Consider the following 19,882-nt stretch of genomic DNA (forward strand, 5'->3'; position numbering starts at 1 on the left):
AATAATACAATTTTAGATTCATGTGTCCAAAGCATATTGTTCCAAGATTGCTGGTCTTTGTCTATGTGGTTACTGGCAAACTTCAGTCTTGCCCTGACAATACCTCACACTGCGTGTGAATTAAACTGGAGTTATAAAGTGAGCAAAGCAGGCAATTTCATTCTATGGCTGATGCTGCAGCATTCTCACAAGGGGGGTGTGACAGATCCTCCCCCTGATCGTCGACTTATGGAAGCTAAGCCTCACGCCAGGGTTAACCCCAAGGGTGCAGCACCAGCTTGGATGCATGGTCCCAATGGAATTAGGCCACCAAAGCAGGGTTGAGAATGTTGGTTGCAGGCACATAGGACATCTCTTCCAGGCTGTGGCATTCTTAGTCCACCTGGTACTGCAGTTGATCCCACACACACCCAGAATCCAAAAGGGTCCAGACAGCAAATGCCTCACCATCTTCCAGTGGAATGGGTGGTGGTGGAAATGTGGTGTTCAAGGGAGGATGGGCTAAGCTGTAGCAGATGGACTTGAGCAAGGATACATGGAGCAAAGGCAAGATGCAGTACATGTGGGCAGCTGCAGGTGGTAAGTCAATGGGCCAGTATGTTGGAGAATGCAGAAAGGACCGATGTACTTGGGGGACAACTTACAGCAAAGATTACAGTTAGAGAACCAGACCCATTGGCCAGGTTGGAAGGTTGGGCAAGGGTGGTGAGGGCGATCAGCTTGGGTCTTCTACTGGGCTGATCTGGCCTGGAGCTGTCAATGGGCCAACTTCTAAACCTGTCGAATGTGGCAGTACTATTCCTCCACCAATGGGACTGATCCGGGCTGGGAGTCTCACGGGAACAGAAGTGGTTGGTACCCAAGGATGCACTGAATAGGAGAGAGATTAGTGAATTGTTGGGTGAGGGAGGTCCAAGCATACTCAAGCCAGGACAGATAGTGAGCCCACTCAGTCGGCTTGGAAGCAAACGGGGGGTATTCATGATCTTCTCATCGGTCCATTCCGTGAGGCCATTGGATTGTGGGTGATAATCAGAAGTGAGTCTGAGAGAATACAGAAGGTATGAAAGACCATTGCAGCAAACCTGTCAGACACAATGTCCTGGAGGACCCCGTAAATCCTGAACACCCAGGTAAATAGAATGTTAACAGCCTGGTGGTGGCATTGCAGCTTGGGGAGTAGTATGACCCGGAACATTCCAGAAAAGCGGTCAACCACAGTGGTACAGTATTCCCATATGAGGTCGGGAGGTTGGTGATAGTCAAGGGTTGAATGGATGTCAGGAGTGGGAAAAGCAAACTTGTGTGGGATATAGCTAACCTGAAAATCAAAACAGGTGAAGAAAAGCACTCAGCTAGCCTAACGGGTGTTCAACTGTTTAGCTGACCTCAGGTACTCAAGTTTCAATGATCGGTCCAAACCTGGAAAGGGTATGCTGCTCCCTCTAACCAGTGCTGCCACTCCTCGAAGGCCAGTTTGATTGCTAGCAGCTCTCGGATACTGATGTCATAAATGCATTCTGCTGGGGTGAGTTTCCTCAAGAAAAGGGTGCAAAGGAGCAACTTCCTGGTGCCTTCTTGACGCTGCGAGAGGACGGCCCCAACACCCACAAAGGCTTTTGAGAGGTTCAGCCACTGGAGAATTGGCACTGAGCAGAAGAGGTTCTTCAGTTGTTGAAGGGCAGCTTTGGCTTCTGAATTCCAAAGGAAGGTGACTTGTTTAACATTCAGCAAGTCAGTACTCAAAAAGCCATTGCAGGACTTACCAAATGTGTTTCATGTGTTAGGCCAGGGAAGTGGAGCAGATGTGGATGATGTAATGAATCCGGTAGATGTAATGAAAGCCATCTACTACTTGTTCCTGGCATGAATCTAGATCAGTTTATAGTTGCTCCAGAGATTGAGCTTGGTGATGGTGTTCAGAACACTGTAATTGATACAGGAATGGAGTCCTTCATCTTTCTTCCTCACAAAGAAGAAAGCTGATCCCCCCTTGGGCTGTGGGCTTCCTACTAAGCACACTCTGCAAGGTAGCATTAAACAATCAGTATTGCATCCCTTAGACCAGGACCTGTTCTTCCCTGTCAACCAGTCGGTGTGGGGGATGTGCTGTCGTAACCACGGGACCACCCTGTCATGGACTGAAGGGAAAACCAGGAGCCCGATCTGTTCCTGGTGTGACACGTCCTCCTGCATTACCAGAGGGGCAGCTTTGTGAGTAATCCAGCAAGAGGCCAGCAGGGATCCGTCAACGCCACAGACGATGAGAGGGGGCGACACCAGTTTGAAATTGATCTGTGCCGATGTGCAAGCTTCTGGTCAATAAAGCTGCCCACAGCTCTGGAATCCAACAGGGCTTGCTCCTCCACTTGAGCCCTTTCCCAAAATAGAGCAACTGGAACCACCACCTGTCACTGAGTTACGGTCACCGGGGTGAGTACACCTACCTGAGTGGAGCCTGGGACCTCCTGGGTTGGCCGGTCTGCACAGGTGCAGCTGGCATGTCCTGGCTCCCCACAGTAGAGGCAGAGCTGATAATGGAGTCTCCACTGGTGCTTGGGTTGTAGCTGGACCGTGCCTATCTGCATAGGCTCAGGTTCTGTCGAGTAAAGGGGTGCTGGAGGGTGCAGGGGCTTGGTCCAGGCAAGGGAGTGCAAATGATATCAGATGGTGTTTTTTAGGGTGATGGAGAGTTGGATGTCCTCAAATGTCTGGGCTGTTCCAGGTTGAGTGCTCGACGATAGAGGATCTGTGGCAATCTGAGGGTGATCCCACCCCTGCAGCCAGGGCCCGGAACTCCAAGGTCAAGTCTGTGGCTGGTTGGTTCAGCAGCGTGGTCTTCTCGGCCCACAGCGTCATTGCCCACTCATGGGCACTGCCTGTGAGCAGCAGCAGCGACAATCCCCTGCTGGAGCTGTCTGACCAGGTGGTGAGCTGTGCGATTTGGGTCCATGCTGTTTGGCGAGGTATTCTGTTGTCTCAGGACCACAGAATGTGGAGCACTGGGGTTTTATTATTGAGAACAGGCATACCTAGAAATTGGCAAGCAGGATCATAGTCAAGGTCACTATGCAGGAGAAATTGTAACCCGGAGAAAAAGTTATTATTTTTGATAGACACAGTAGCAATGGTCAAGATGCAATGGTCAAGTAAAATGTCATTTTAGCCTTAGGGATGCACAACTTACTGGTTAACATATCAGAATCAGCCAATATTCTGTATAGATTAAGATATCAGCATTGGTCTGACGTGTCTATCTCGGTCGATAATAACACTTTATCAAAGTTAGCAGCAACAGAGCTAAAGACACATCTACTGAAATAATGGAGATTGGACAATCTGCTATTTTCCTGATTGGAGGATGAGGTATTTCATTGGGTCATTCATCACTTAGAAGAGGACTCAAAGTACCAGCCTGCAACATGTTCATTCATAATGGCCCACAGATCGATTGTTTTTTTCCCCATAGAATAAAAAACAACATAACATCATAATCTGCAGGGACAAGTTCCAGCGCCACCAACCACTCTACAGTTCAGCAGTTGGTCTTTTATCAGTTTTACACTGGTTTGTTCTCCCTGTTTAAAAATAACAATGAAAACTAATGATATGAGATTAATCTTTCTTTATTCCATTAATAGTGTGTAATTAAGTTCCCATGGTAATATACATTAGTTATTTTAATTAGGCCATCAAAGTAATCAATTAATTGAATCAAATTGTGATAGAAGTTCAAAATTTCCAATGCATCTAATCGTTCCCTCAATAACTGTAATCAAATTAAATTGCCTTTGGCTAGCAATTTACACCCATAGCACACACACACACACACACACACACACACAAATTTCCCCTCGAAAATGTCAGAACTGTCTTGTAAATGTGAGTGTGTGCATGAGCCTCAGATCCTGCCCAGTTTTTGCCCACATATATATAACTGGAGCCTAAGACACAAGGCAGGAAATAGCAGAATGGGGGAGCCAAGAAGACCTAGAAAAAAACCCACGATGACAAGGGGCCAAACTCCATACGCCATGAACCCAGGTCCCAGACGTATAATGCAACACTGTTAACCACTGTGCCACCATGCTGTCCGTATGTGAATGGCTGATGCCTCATTCACATTTTATGCAACTAGTGACAGCTACAGATCGTTTCAAATTCCTGGGCGTAGGTTACAAGATGTACTATTTGAAAAATCAAATTAAATTATCAAATAAACACAAATGTACAGAATCTCAGCAGAATGAAATAATTATTACAATAAATAAATAAAAATGAAATAATAATAATAATAATTAAAATACATCCCAGTTCCCATTTTTAGATTTGCTATTTTTTTTCATGTGAAGGTGTGGATTGATAGTGCGAATTGTTGGCATGCAGGTGGTCATTTTGCTAAGTTACCTGCAGTTCCATGCTTTACAATGGGTGTTGCCTTTTTCCAACTTGCCCAAATGTTTTGTGTGATAAATCTGAGATTTTCCAGAAAAAGTTTCATGCACACATTTCAGGGTTATTTTCATTTGTACGCAAGTTTGATAAATGAGGCCACAGGATTTTGTGTAAGAAATTGCGTATGCTTATTTTGGGCTTCTTTTGTTCAGAAGGAACTTTGAGAAAAAAAAATCCTACAATGGCAAAGTACCTGCGGACTTTTTCTTCGTTCACTTATGTTCAGGTCAGACTGCCTTAAATCTGGCAAGTTATCCAGCTAAGCAAGCTTCATGATACAGGCCCCTGAAGTATACTGTTATCAATGTACATTCTCAAGACATTATTCTAATAAATAGAAGAATCAATGAAAATTTCAATAAAAATATACACTCACCTAAAGGATTATTAGGAACACCTGTTCAATTTCTCATTAATGCAATTATCTAATCAACCAATCACATGGCAGATGCTTCAATGCATTTAGGGGTGTGGTCCTGGTCAAGACAATCTCCTGAACTCCAAACTGAATGTCAGAATGGGAAAGAAAGGTGATTTAAGCAATTTTGAGCGTGGCATGGTTGTTGGTGCCAGACGGGCCGGTCTGAGTATTTCACAATCTGCTCAGCTGGGATTTTCACGCACAACCATTTCTAGGGTTTACAAAGAATGGTGTGCAAAGGGAAAAACATCCAGTACGCGGCAGTCCTGTGGGCGAAAATGCCTTGTTGATGCTAGAGGTCAGAGGAGAACGGGCTGACTGATTCAAGCTGATAGAAGAGCAACTTTGACTGAAATAACCACTCGTTACAACCGAGGTATGCAGCAAAGCATTTGTGAAGCCACAACACGCACAACCTTGAGGCGGATGGGCTACAACAGCAGAAGACCCCACCGGGTACCACTCATCTCCACTACAAATAGGAAAAAGAGGCTACAATTTGCACAAGCTCACCAAAATTGGACAGTTGAAGACTGGAAAAATGTTGCCTGGTCTGATGAGTCTCGATTTCTGTTGAGACATTCAAATGGTAGAGTCAGAATTTGGCGTAAACAGAATGAGAACATGGATCCATCATGCCTTGTTACCACTGTGCAGGCTAATGGTGGTGGTGTAATGGTGTGGGGGATGATTTCTTGGCACACTTTAGGCCCCTTAGTGCCAATTGGGCATCGTTTAAATGCCACGGCCTACCTGAGCATTGTTTCTGACCATGTCCATCCCTTTATGACCACCATGTAACCATCCTCTGATGGCTACTTTCAGCAGGATAATGCACCATGTCACAAAGCTCGAATCATTTCAAATTCAATTCATTTCAAATCAATTCATTTCAAATCTTGAACATGACAATGAGTTCACTGAACTAAAATGGCCCCCGCAGTCACCAGATCTCAACCCAATAGAGCATCTTTGGGATGTGGTGGAACGGGAGCTTCGTGCCCTGGATGTGCATCCCACAAATCTCCATCAACTGCAAGATGCTATCCTATCAATATGGGCCAACATTTATAAAGAATGCTTTCAGCACCTTGTTGAATCAATGCCACGTAGAATTAAGGCAGTTCTGAAGGCGAAAGGGGGTCAAACACTGTATTAGTATGGTGTTCCTAATAATCCTTTAGGTGAGTGTATATGTATAACAAACAAACAAACAACAAACAAAGGTATTTTTGTATAGCGCATTATCACAACATTACATCGTCTCAAAGCGCTTTACAGCATCCCCACCCAAAGCCCCCAGTGAGTAAGCCATAGGTGACAGTGGCAAGGAAAAACTCCCTAGAAGGAACAAACCTTGGGAGGGACCAGACTCAAAGGGGGAGCCCATCCTCCAGGGGCTGGCAGGGAGAGGCAAGCCATTATTATTTAAGTTTTTATTTAAGTTTTATGCCCCTCCTGACATTCAGCTATATTATGGGTTAATCCCGACTTATTTAGTGTTTACCGATTATTAAAATGGGACTTTCATACCATCTCATTTAGGCAGGTTAAACAGGACTGTAAAGCATGATTGAACTACAAGCAAAATCATTTTGGTTTTTAATTACTTACCACAGGCTCTGGTCCTCAGTCTGAAACAGTACTGTTGTCTCAGTGACCTATAGCAATTACTTTGCATTTATAGTTTCTGTTAAGTAACATTACCTAGAATTAAAGATTATCATGGAGCATTGATTTACTATTGTGATTTATCTGGCTAGCACTACATGTGCGGTTATACATTAATTAATCAATATCCTTCAGATTCAGGAATTCCACATTGTTGTGGTGCAAGGTTGGTGTCATGGGGGAGCATTCATGGGCCATGCTTTCCTAAATGAGCTGTTGTGCCCCCAATGCTGCCCATTAAGGATTTTTTATTTTTTTTTATTATTTTTTAATAAAAAAAGTTCATCCTACCCTTGCCTAGGGCTGGGCATTATATCAAATTTTTATGGAATATCAATATATTTTCAAAATTACAGGAAAAATTTAGGATGACACAATATTCTTGGTATCCATATACATGTATTGTGCATTAAAATTATGGCTCTATTAAAGATTTTTAATAGAGACCAATCATATTCCTTCCTGCTTGTAAACAATGCGAGAAGTTTGGTCCTGACATCACACAGAATTTAAGAGTCCACAGGGGAGCACTCATTGCATATTGCAAGAAGGCCAAACCCACCCATGGGCAGCCCTATCCAATGTTCCCACCAATGGGCAGCCTCGGCCATTTTTATGGCGCAAGAGTTCACTGCCATAGTAAGAAATAAGAGATTCTGCTAGTCGACAGTAGAAACATAGTGGAAAGAAAATCATGGTAGCTAGTTAACATTCGTTACTACAGAACGTGCCCAATGTAAGTTACAGAGAAGAAGATGTAACTTAACTAAAAGCTAGATCAGGCATGCCTTTTTTTACAGTGAGAGACACATTTACAAAGGGTATCAAATTACGACGGTATATTGGTGCAATCAACTGCTTGCCCAATTAAATAAAATAAAGCATTATCTATTTCTGTTTTTGCTCGTAATGAAATTTTAATGTGTTCAGTTGCTGCTTTCGTTTTTTTGGCTCAGTTTTTATATGTCTTTTCTTAAATAGTATATAGTGAGGGGAGCAGGGGCGGATTAAGGTGCACAGAGGCCCCTAGGCTACAGTAGTCTGTGGGCCCCCCAACCCCGCCCCCCTCCGCGCCAATGGGGGCCCCCTTGCAGGCTGGCACACGTGGGGTCCCTAGGCTTAAGCCATATCTAGCCTGTGCGTTAATCCGCCCCTGGAGGGGAGGTATGAACACACACACAGTCAAAACTTTTTGCACATCACAGGTTTTTACCACTTTACCATTTATTTCAAAACTACAATTTTTTTATTCTGTGTGAAGAACTATAAATAACAATACATGTAAAATAAAACAAGTTTCCATTATAACATGGAAAGAGTATGTAACAGTGCATGTCTGACATCCTATTAACTGGTTGTGTGGTGATGCCATAGTTAAATTCTAGGCTGTTCTTTAACTTTAAATGCAATCATTAACTGTTTCATCCCATGAAACAGAGCAGTATTTCATGTCCCTTGTAGAAAGAATGCCTTCAATTTTCTCTGCTGTATAAGTGCTAGATGAGGTTAGTTTTGATGAATCAAAGATATGACATTTTCTTGCTAATAAAAGGTACAGTGGTACCTCAGTTCTAAAACTTACTAGAACTCGAATTTCTTGAAAGTCGAACAAACCAGTCATAGAACTTGATCTGAATATCAGAAGTCGAACCGTGAACGCTGACCTAATGTAAATTGTACGCACCAGGAAATGTCATACTACAATGCAATTCTTACTTGAATGCCTTCTTCACAGACTGGACGTTTAACCAAATAAAGCAACTTACGTGTACTATTACAGTATTTATGTCATTTATTTAAACTTTATTTTACCAGGTAAATTAACTGAAAACCAGTTCTCACTGCTTTACATGATATTCGGGAGAAATAGCAGATTACGTATCGGAACTGCCTGGGATACAAACATCATGCGTGTAACTAAACTCTTCAGCCAATAAGGACAAAGGTGTGTCGTCGCAAGCCGGGTGAGAGGTCGCAATGCATCTAACCGTAATGCATTGCGTCAGGATCAAAATGCGTTGCTTTAAGCCAGCGCTGTAAGCAAGTCGAACGCACCCAATGACCGGATTGGGGAAACAAACTGAAACGCGGACTTAATACAGAGGACTAATGACAACAACCAGAAACAGCTGATCACATGGGGATCCCACACGAGGTTAACGAGGGGACGTGGCACACGGAAGGAGCGGACGATCGGGGCAGGACAGGGGTAATGGTGGGATAAGATCTTTATCGTTTTGGAAGCCATTAAGAAAAAAATGCTCTTCTTGTTTTGTCCTGTTCAATTTGTGTTTAAATGCTAAAAAAAGAAAAAAAAAAGAAAACATATTTAGGTGCAATTTTGGGGGGCCGAGAACCAATTAATTGGTTTTCCATTATTTCTTATGGGAAAAATTAGATCAGAACTCGAACTTTTTAGGATTCGATCTGGAGTCCGGAACGGATTAAGTTCGAGAACCGAGGTACCACTGTACTTAAATGGTAAACATACTGTAAATTTACTTATTAGCAAACAAAACGGTATATTTTATATATTATATATGTTAAGTGAGTAACATGCAAATGTAGAAAATCTCAGTGTGTGCACAAACCCCAGGTTCCCCCCCCCCCCCCCACACACACACATAGGTATAATGTCTTTTAATACGGTGCTGACTGGAACATAAATCAATGAAGTGGTACCTCAGTTCTCAAACTCATTAGAACTCGAATTTCTTAAAAATCAAACCAACGAGTTAAATTTTTTTTACCTAGAACTCGATCTGAATCTCAGAAGTCAAACCGTGAATGCCGACCTAAGATAGCGTGTACGCGCCGGGAAATGAGTCATGCTGCACGTCTCTCAGCGGAAACAAAGGGTAATGCTTCAGTTTCAGCCTCGCATTAGCTGTGATAGCACCGTGCATGTTTACACTAACTGAATACATATATTTAGACAGTAAAAATACATTTAGACAATGATAGACAGTAACAGTAATTATTATTATATAATAAAATACATTTAAAAATAAAGATTTCTTATTAATTATTTTAATATTGATAATAAAACATTAATATAATGGAACGGAGACAAAGGCGCAGATGTCAGGGTATCGGGGAATACGGGTTTAATTACAGGTAAGGCAGGCAAAACGCAGACGGACAATACAATGACCGGACTGGGAAAACAAACTGAAACGCGGACTAAATACAGAGGACTAATGACGACAACCAGAAACAGCTGATCACATGGGGATTCCACACGGGGTTTAACGAGGGGGCGTGGCACATGGAAGAAGCGGACAATCGGGGTTAGGACACATTGTTTTTTTTTTACTTTTTACACATTGTTTGGATACATTTATTTTCTTACTTTACAAGTTACTGTTTCTATAATTGTGCTTAGATGTCTTTAGTACAGTATATGCTTTTCTTGTTTTGTCCGGTTCATTTTCTGTGTAAATACTAAAAAAACACATATTTAGATGGGCCAGGAACCAATTAATTGAATTTTCCCTATAAGAAATAATGGAAAACCAATTAATTGGTTCCCGGCCCCCAAAAATTACACCTAAATATACATATATTTTTTTCTTTTTTAGCATTTAAACACAAAATGAACAGGATAAAAAAAGAGCATTTTTTTCTTAATGGTTTCCAAAACGATAAAGATCTTTTCCCAACATTACCCGTCCTGCCCCGATCGTCTGCTCCTTCCGTGTGCCACGCCCCCTCGTTAACCTTGTGTGGGATCCCCATGTGATCAGCTGTTTCTGGTTGTTGTCATTAGTCCTCTGCATTAAGTCCGCGTTTCAGTTTGTTTCCCCAGTCTGGTCATTGAGTGTGTTCAACTTGCTTACAGCGCTGGCTTAAAGCAACGCATTCTGATCCTGACGCAATGCATTACGGTTAGATGCATTGCGACCTTTCACCCAGCTGCACAAACTGGAACCGCCTCCGTGACGACACACCTTTGCCCTTATTGGCTGAAGAGTTTAGTTACACGCATGATGTTTGTATCCCAGGCAGTTCCGATGCGTAATCTGCTATATCTCCCGAATATCACGTAAAGCAGTGAGAACTGGTTTTCAGTTAATTTACCTGTAAAATAAAGTTTAAATAAATGACATAAATGCTCTAATAGTACACGTAAGTTAGTGGATTATTTATTGTTAGTTACTGTAATGTTGCGCCGCTTTATTTGGTTAATCGTCCAGTCCGTGAAGAAGGCAGTCAAGTAAGAATTGCATTGTAGTATGACTCATTTCCTGCCGCGTACAATTTATATTAGGTCAGTGTTCACGGTTCGACTTCTGATATTCAGATTGAGTTCTAGGTCAAACTGGTTTGTTCGACTTTCAAGAAATTGAAGTTCTAGTGAGTTCGAGAACCGAGGTACCACTGTGTATGCATATTTACAATAACAAACATACTAAAATAAAAATCAGCTGCCAAAGTGAACAGAAAGTCTAATATCTTGTTTCACCTATCAAACCGTAACACACATATTTGGCATCATGGATCGATGTTAATGATGATTCAACGATTGAAGGAAATTAAATTACCTAAACATGTTAAAACATCAAAAAAAAAATTACAGTTCCATTCCACAGAAGGATCCCAAAATTTCCTATTAATACATAACTAATGTGTAACATAACCTCAGATCCAAACTATGCAACACCCCCTGTAATTAATCACACTCAGAGGATCACAACTGACATCCTGAGTGGAGGAGTGGAAGACAGGTATACCAAAATAGTGTGGATTAACAAAATAATCAAGTCCTAGTAAACAACCAGGAAGACAAAATGGGCATTGGTTCAACTGGTTGTAGGATTAGGCTTTATGGTTTGGGTGTGTGTGCTGATGCTGGGAGGCAAAGCCCAAATCCATTTTGTGTTCTTTATTAATAAGTACAAATGAATGAATGGGCTTGTCACTTGACCTCAGGACATTCATGCTTCCCCCACCCCTCCTTCTTACACTATGTACAAAAATGAGTTGTTCTATTCATCTGGCCATGATTTTGTTCAAAGCAATGTACAGGATCATTCACTCAAAACTGCTACCATTTCATTAAAAAAAATATTATTAACAATTAAAAATTGTTAACAATTTAATTACATATTCTAATATCCATCCATTTTTTGTAACTGCTTGTCCTATTCAGGTTCACGAGGGGTCTGGAGCCTATCCAGGAGGCTAAGGGCACAAGGCAGGGAACAACCCAGAATGGGGTGCCAACCCATCACAGGTCACATCCACACACCATTCACTCACATATGCATACCACGAGCAATTTGGTAATTACAATGAACCCCAGTATGTTTTTTGGACTATTGGATGTTTTTTGGTACCCGGAGGAAAACCCATGATAACATGGGGAGAATATGCAAACTCAACACACATGGAACCCTGGCGAAGACTCAGGTCCCAGAGGTGTGAGCCAACAATGCCAACCACTGCACCATCGTACCGCCCCAATTCTAATATTGAACTTTTAATTATTTCCACAACCCCATTAAACAACGTATTTGTCCTACAACTACTGACAGCTTATTTCATTATTTTCCCCTAGTAGTTTTAAAATAATACCTATTCAAAGAAAGAGACTGACATATTAAAAAAAACACTGCTGTCAAATGTGTACATTGGAAACGGAATTAATGGAAGTTAATAATTTGAATATGTTTTATAAATATAAATGTCACAAAAATGTGGATTGTTACCAGAATATTTTATTTAAAAAATACTGGTACAGCTTTAGCACAATTAAGCAGATAGGCCTATTGACTTTAAAGGAAAATAAGATATTTATAATTTGAAGCCATAAATGAACGCTTTCTTGCACATTCACCATCATGGCCAGTTAATATCACTGTTTTCACATGTCCAGATAACACGCACTAAAATATAGCTAGGTTTTGTGCAACAATGACATATAATTTTAATATGCTTAATGTAATGGGTTTGTTGAAATACGTACACACAATAACAACATTGCCATACATACTACTAGTAAACATGGTTTATACACATACGGAAGGAACTATATGAATTTATGTGCGACGATATTCACCTCCCTCCGCCCCGATTCCGTGATTACAGATATGTTCTAATATTATTACTTAATAAAATTATCGCGTCGCTATTTTACGAATGTCTCGCTCAGAACTAGCAAATGTTTTTCTGCATGACAATACTGCACATTATAATTAGGTACCCAAAAATTATCAAATGAAAACAGTGTATGGCCTACTCTGCGCATTCATGTTATGTTTTTTTTTTTTTACAGTCGCTCTCCAAACCAACGGAGGAAGTTCATATTTAAAATAAACGGAATAGTGTCACTCTAAGTAAAACGTTCCGAGAAATCGCTCCCAATGATTTATAGTTGGGTCAGATATATTTGTGGCTGTCACTGAACATGTGAGACAAACAGAGACAATATCCAAGAGGTACATATCACAATTACCTTTCGCTAAGAACAATGACGCTATATTTGCTCATTATAAAACGCTCACCCCAGCTATCCTTGTCTTTGCGGTTCCTAGCCATGGAGCTGCCAGGTATGTCAGACAATTATTGCGTGTGCTGCTTCGATTGAATAATATTCTAGTAAGCGAACACGCAGACGAAGGAAATCTCTGTCATTCAACGCTGAGAATGCTTTCTCAGGAAAAAAGAGCATGGATGGATGAAGCCTCATTCTCATCTCAGACACAGCCACGACGTGTAAATGCCACCAGGGGGAGTGATTCGCGTAATCTTCGAAAACAACACCTACAAGTAGGTATAAGCAAACCAATCTATTGAATTTGAAAGTTGCCCTGTCGATAGCCGGCGGCTGCATCAAATTACATCTCTCGTGAATTCACTAGGAAAAGCAGATTTAAAATGAATATGCTTTTACAATGTATTTATCTGATAAACCTATTAATTTTCCCGTTTGTAACTTAGCTAACCACTTTAATCCTACTTAAATTGACGAATTTTATATGAAAAAATATGAAACATGGCCGTTTCAATGTTCATCCGCTTGTAACGACATTTACTTTACGTTTAATTATCATACCCTTCACTAAAAGGGAATGCCGTGAACAGTCTAAAGAGTCATATGATATTACTTCCTTTCAATTGATTTTCAAAACAGCGCCTTCAATAACACATTATTATAGCAAACATCTAAATTTTCGATATAATAATATTCGTCATAGAATGCAGAAATCAGAAACTTTTCTTTCTAATAATATGGAATTGGGACAATCTGTGATCCCTTTTCCCTATATAACACCATAGAGTTTGCATTATTATTTACTTTTCAAATAATTCCATAGATATAGATATGTATAGACAGGAAATGATATAACGGTCTACGAATCTTGAGGTGAAGTATACTTTTTTTAAATTGGTTCTGTAAAATAGCGTGTGTGCGGCTGGCCTCGAGTAACCGAGGTGTGTGTAGTGGATGAATTCCTTTTGTGCAAAACGTTTCGCACAGACATCTAGACGCTTGGTGACTTCTGGGTATTTCAGGCGCTCGTTTAAAATATTACGTAGATCGTACGGGCTTATATACAGTTAAACGTCGACTACTAAATATATATTTTCTAAATATTAGTAGCTAATTCTGACCCATCAATATGTTTTCTATTTCTCAAAAATATTTGACTTAGATATGCAAATGTTGCGTAAGTATTCATAGTTACACTCTCTATAGCTAGCATAGCTAGCCTGTTACTAGTTAGCCGTCTGGAGAAATAGTTGACCAGCTACAACTTCAAATCATTAATCGCCAAGCTGTCCTAGAAGGAAGCAACCTTTTAGTCAGGTAAGACGATAAAACTCGCAAAAATATAAACAGGGCAGTTTAATATTTCGTATTTTAATTCATTTGTGCCAAATGCGTAACTGGCTTGTTGAGTGTTGCCAAAAGTGCTTGCTCTGTGGACGGGCATTAACTATCAAAGTTAGCTAGCTAGAAACAATCGATTTCTCATTTCCCCCTTTATTTCAGGAATACTGTTGTGTTGTATAATCGTTGTATATATAAAATTGCAAATAGTGAGAGAATATTATATATATATATATATATATATATATATATATATATTGTGAAGAACGCGAATACAGACATTTTACTTTTTTGATATGTGGTTTGTCTATTAGACGTATTCAAAACGACGTACTTAATATTTATTTTTGTATATACGAACAAAAAATATTCTTACGAGTTGATTATTTACCATAATTACTACTTTGTGTTTATTGACAATCGTTTTTTCCTCTTTCTTAACAGCAGGAAATGGGCCAGAAGCCATTTTTGGAAGTAAAAATTTTGCTTCTATAAAAAGGAAAGGAACTAGTTACCTAGATGGTATAGACAGAAGATTTATTTTCTGTGATGTTTTAATGTGAAAGATTGAACGGCATGGATGTGATCACCCGACCTAGCGGGGAAATTCAAAGAAGAAATCCACAGCATGATTTTGAGCTTATACAACGAGTTGGGAGCGGCACGTATGGGGACGTATATAAGGTATTTATTATGATGTTTCTCAATATTGCTTTTGTTGTCAATAGTTTATTTACAGAGAATGATTGTGTACTGGTAACTGCCCGTGGATCATCATTTAGGCGCAAATTTTCACCCACACACTTTCTCTGTAAAACTCTGATTGACTGTCTGTAGCTGGCTAAGTATTTCAATAAAGCGTTTGATTAAAATAGCGTGTCAAACAATCCTATTGTTCACATTAAATTAATCTCACGTGGAGTTTGCTGATTGTTTATTTCAGTGGAATGTCTTACACTTAATTTCATTATGGTAAATATACAGTACGTGTTTTCCGCTGACACGTGTGTGGATGACTAACTAGCAAAATAAACTGCTTTGTGACTGTTATGTTTGATGGTTATGTGTAATGTATATTTACTTGAATGCTTAAACTGCACTAGTCCAAATATTTTCTTTTGGTTTGCCAGCACTTGAGAAAGTAATGGTTGACCTTGATGTTGTAGAAAGCTACATCATTTTGTACGTGTTAATACATATCAGACATTTTAATATAAAGTTTACATATTCATACATATAAATGCATGAGAGTAGTTTCTAAAAGTTCTTTTAGACGTTTTATTAGAAATACCATAATAACTGATTTATCTGTAGCAAACCAAGCTTTTCTGATGAGCCTGAAACCATTTAAATTGTCTCACCACCACAAAAGAGTAGAGAAAAAGATTTGAATTGCTCTAAAAACCGTTTAAACAGCTACAATAATAACCCTTAGATGTAATTGTTTCAATGGGATTTGTGACGCATCTCCTGTTTTACAGTTTTGAATGTATGCAGTTTTCATGACATGGAAGAGTTAGTCTTTTTCTTTGATTTAAAATATATTGCTATATAATATATATATATATATATATATATATATATATATATATATATATATATATATATATATGTGTACTTCTAAACATGTTGCATAAGTGAGATATAGTTTTGGTTTCGAAAATGGGAGCCGATTCTTTAAAAAGTCAAAACCTTTGTGAAAAGATCTATCCCAGAACAGTTTTCCTAGGCCAGCTCTTCTAGATCTTTACCTAGTATGGTATTACAAAAATATTTATACTGCATTAAAATATTGGATTGTTCTGTACAGTACTGTGCAATAGTCTTAGGCAGTCACAGAAACTGATCTTCATAATCTCATGATAAGAAAATGATCTTCATGTTGATGTAAAACTATGATAGTTCGTCTTTTGACGTGTCAGCTTAGCCATTTCAAAACCTCTCCTAAAATCGCCAACGTATTTCCAGCACCTGTCTAATTCACCCATGTATTTTTTTCAGTCAATACCCCATTGCATTTATTTAACAAGTCAAGTTAATTAATTGAGCTAGTGGAGGAATTTAACAAATACATAAAATAGCTGGGGTGCCCCTACGGAGAGGTTTGGGAACCAAAGCGGAGTTTATCTAGCTGGCCAACAAACAGCTAGATAGACAGAGGAAATCCTTCTTTGTTTTTTATTGTGTTAATGTTAGATTGCATATGTTACAGTGTTAAATTGTCTTTTTCTGAGGAAATATGTACTTACTACCAAGATAGATAGCCATAAATATTTCGATTTACCAGTTAACGTTGTTAAAGCTGAGAGAAACAAGCTAGTGATTTCTGGCTGGACAAAAGAGCAGTTGCAGCTACTAGTTGCCTTGCCAGTTGTCTGAATGAAGGTCTCTGGTTAAATATACAGTTGCAGACTCACAGAATAACTTTATTAAATAATTACTTAAAATTTCGTCAATATAGCATTCCTGGTATGCAAGTTTCTTTTGTATGAAAATTATAATGGAAAAGATCTCTGGAAAATTAAATACTAGAACTGTCAGAAGAACTAGCTGTCAGGTCTGTATCTGTTCTTTTTAAAAGATCTTTTCAGCTTGTATGAACTTTTTATGTGAGAATGTTGTGCTATGTGCTCTCTAGCATGGGTGACCTTTTTTTCCCCTTAGGTCCATTATTGTAACTCTACCAACTGTCAGTCTGTGGAATTGACAGCTGGTAGGTAATTATTCTATGGAAAATATGAATATAATGTGCCTTCAACGCTATAGTTAGCTGTTGTTGAGGTGGTTATGGATGGATTAACATGTTTTTTCTTGCTTCACTCTAACCTTTCTCAAGATTCTTTAAATCTTCATCTTCTGCTTTAAGTGTGGTGTCATCAGTATGTTGTTGGTTCAGCCCAACCTCTGTCATATGTCATGGATGTACAAACATAATGTAGTAATTTGTAATGGTGTAACTGTTCTGAAACCACGATACAGACATTCATGATCTCTTGCCGCGATTCTGTATGTCGAAACCGCGACACCTCAGCCCTTATGCCGACCCACTGCCACCACTGCAGGTGCATCCTGTTCAGCTCTTCTTACATTACTAATATTACAAAATTCATTATTCATTTTACATTTAACATTATGACATGTTTTAATCACAAAATAATTATTGTATTTAAAGTAAGGGTGCCTTCCAACTGTGTGTCACGTGACTATTTTGGTTCAGTCATAATCCAGTGGTCACACCTGCAGTAAAAGCTAGAATATTTTCATTAGCTCAAGATAGATAATAACCCTCTTTAGTGTTACAAATTGCTGGTGATTCATAAAATCCTCAATGGGTTGTATTAAGCTGACATCATTGTCCAAAGTACTCATAAATGAAAACGAGACGGTGGCCATTTTACTGGGGAACAAGTAGTAATAGCAGCAAAATGGAAAAAAAAATCTAAGTTTCTTTTGTATACCTTTTGGTAGAGGTGGGTGATAAATCGATTTTATCGATTAATTCGAATTTACAGTTCAGGATGATGTGTTTTTATGAAAATCGATTTCGTTACTTATTTTACACGCGAGCGCCTAAAGCGGAACTAATGTGACGCACCGTTCTTCACAGGTAAATTAACGCGGCACACCCAAACACTCTAGTGGATTCAGAAACAACATGGCAATGGTTCAGTTTTGCAAAAGACATGGTGCCCATACATACTGTGTAAAAGCTGGGATTCATTAACATTTCTAAAAGTGTTTACAATGGCGTGGTCTGCCATCTCGCTTACAAGCATCTTTTTTGGCTTGCCAGGTTGCACTTTAACTCTAAAGTAAAATAAATAAAAATAAAGTTAACTTGTTTTGAACCATTTATTTGTCATCTGTAGTTTGATTTTGAGTAGGGGAGGGGAAATAGATTAAAATCGAAAATTGGATTTATTGTGGAAAAAAAACGGTGATTTTATTTTTAGGATATATCGCCCAGCTCTACCTTTTTGTTTAGTAAAAATCAAGGCAAAGTAACTGAAAAACTACCGGAAAGGCAATGGAAATCTTAGATAAATTGAAAGAACTTGAATCACAGTACTGTCAGAATGTGGCATGTTTTGTGTTCTGAGCATTTCCTTACAGGCGTTTTGTTCCATCCAGACTATTCAAACAAAGCCAACCATAAAGTAACTAAAACCACGTGATATAATGGCAGTATTTCAATTAAATGTATTTAAAATATGTATTTATTTTTAGTATTTTGTCATTTATTTTGCTGGATGGAAAAAATCTGCATAATATTTTGAGAAATTGTATTTTATTTCCCTTGTCATTTTAAGAACCTTCATCACCAGGCTTACAGACACTTAAATATAGCCTATCACCATCTTTAAAAGTAATCCAAGGAAAGAAGCTGCTTTGATGATTTGTGCAAATTTCCTTTATGTAAAGTATGTAGTAAAATAGGCCTATATTGCTCTCTCAACGTCAGTATAGGACAAAAAAATAGAGCATGGAATAGTATTATAACTTCCCTAACCTTACCTGTTACCTGACAGGAATTTGTTAATCCACCGAAAGGCAATGTGTGTTTCTGTGGGTTACAACTCTGCCAACCAGAGGATTTGAACTGATACCTTTCTGATAACAGGTACAGAGTAATTTTGCTGTTTGGCCACTGAGCAAGGCTCCAATTGCTCCAGGGACTGGCTGACCCTGTTTTCTTAATTGTATGTTGCTTTAAGTTTTTTTTTTTTTTTTTTTGTAGTTTAATTCAAAAAGGTAAAACCTTCATAAATGCTATATATGTGGCAGTGGTGGCTTAATGGTTAGGGAAGCGCACTCGTAATCGGAAGATTGCAGGTTCAAATCCCCGACCAGCAAGACACCACTGAGGTACCCTGAGCAAGGTACCGCCCCCAAGCACTGCTCCCCGGGCGCTGAATTAGCTGCCCCCTGCTATGTCACGAAAGTCACATATGGGTTAAATGCAGAGGACACATTTCGTTGTTGTGCACTGTGTGCTGTGGTGTGTCAACAATGACAAATAATCACAAATAAAAAAATAAAAAAAATATTCATTGCATGTAAAAGTGGAATATTTCAAAACCTTTTTTATGTTGATTAAAGAAATCCAGCTTATCAAATGATTAGAATATTACCTACATTCAATCAAAAAAGGGATTTACAACTTCTGAAAAGTGTGTTCATTTATGCAGTCAATTCTTGGTTGGGGCTTTTTTGCCATGAATTACTTTACCAGTATGGCGTGGCATGGAGGCAATCAGCTTGTGGCACTGCTGAGGTGTTATTGATAGTGGCCTTCAGCTCGTCTGTATTTTTGTGTCGGGTGTGTCTCATCTTCCTGACAATACCCCATTGATTCTGTGTGGGGATCAGGTCAGGCAAGTTGGCTGGCCAATCAAGCACAGTAATATCATGGTCAGCAAACCATGTAGTAGACGTTTTGGTACTGTGGGAAGGTGCCAAGTCCTGCTGGAAAAGGAAATTGGTAGAAATGCACTGAT

General features: G+C 39.3%; 2 protein-coding genes and 1 long non-coding RNA gene across 6 annotated transcripts in view; 2 read left to right on the plus strand and 1 right to left on the minus strand.

Moving 5' to 3' along the window:
* atl1 (atlastin GTPase 1) overlaps positions 1-13,345 on the minus strand; it is a 50,150-nt gene extending 36,805 nt beyond the window's left edge. For both annotated transcript variants that reach the window (XM_072698893.1, XM_072698892.1), the window contains exon 1: positions 13,054-13,345. In XM_072698893.1, coding sequence (XP_072554994.1) covers positions 13,054-13,087 — 34 coding nt within the window. In that variant the 5' untranslated portion in view covers positions 13,088-13,345. The remainder of the gene's footprint in view (positions 1-13,053) is intronic.
* Positions 12,849-13,318, plus strand: LOC140578339 (uncharacterized). Its single transcript, XR_011982446.1, has 3 exons — positions 12,849-12,987; positions 13,084-13,098; positions 13,208-13,318. It is a non-coding gene; the product is annotated as an uncharacterized lncRNA (long non-coding RNA).
* Positions 13,346-13,986: 641 nt separating the features above from the next.
* The window catches only part of map4k5 (mitogen-activated protein kinase kinase kinase kinase 5), a 121,509-nt gene continuing 115,613 nt past the window's right edge, over positions 13,987-19,882 (plus strand). For 2 of the 3 annotated variants that reach the window (XM_072698889.1, XM_072698891.1), the window contains exons 1-2: positions 13,987-14,360; positions 14,829-15,068. In XM_072698889.1, coding sequence (XP_072554990.1) covers positions 14,961-15,068 — 108 coding nt within the window. In that variant the 5' untranslated portion in view covers positions 13,987-14,360; positions 14,829-14,960. The remainder of the gene's footprint in view (positions 14,361-14,828; positions 15,069-19,882) is intronic. The other variant, XM_072698890.1, reaches the window with a different exon arrangement.

This window comes from Paramormyrops kingsleyae, chromosome 14 (genome assembly GCF_048594095.1).
Source record: "Paramormyrops kingsleyae isolate MSU_618 chromosome 14, PKINGS_0.4, whole genome shotgun sequence".
Lineage (NCBI taxonomy): Eukaryota > Metazoa > Chordata > Actinopteri > Osteoglossiformes > Mormyridae > Paramormyrops > Paramormyrops kingsleyae.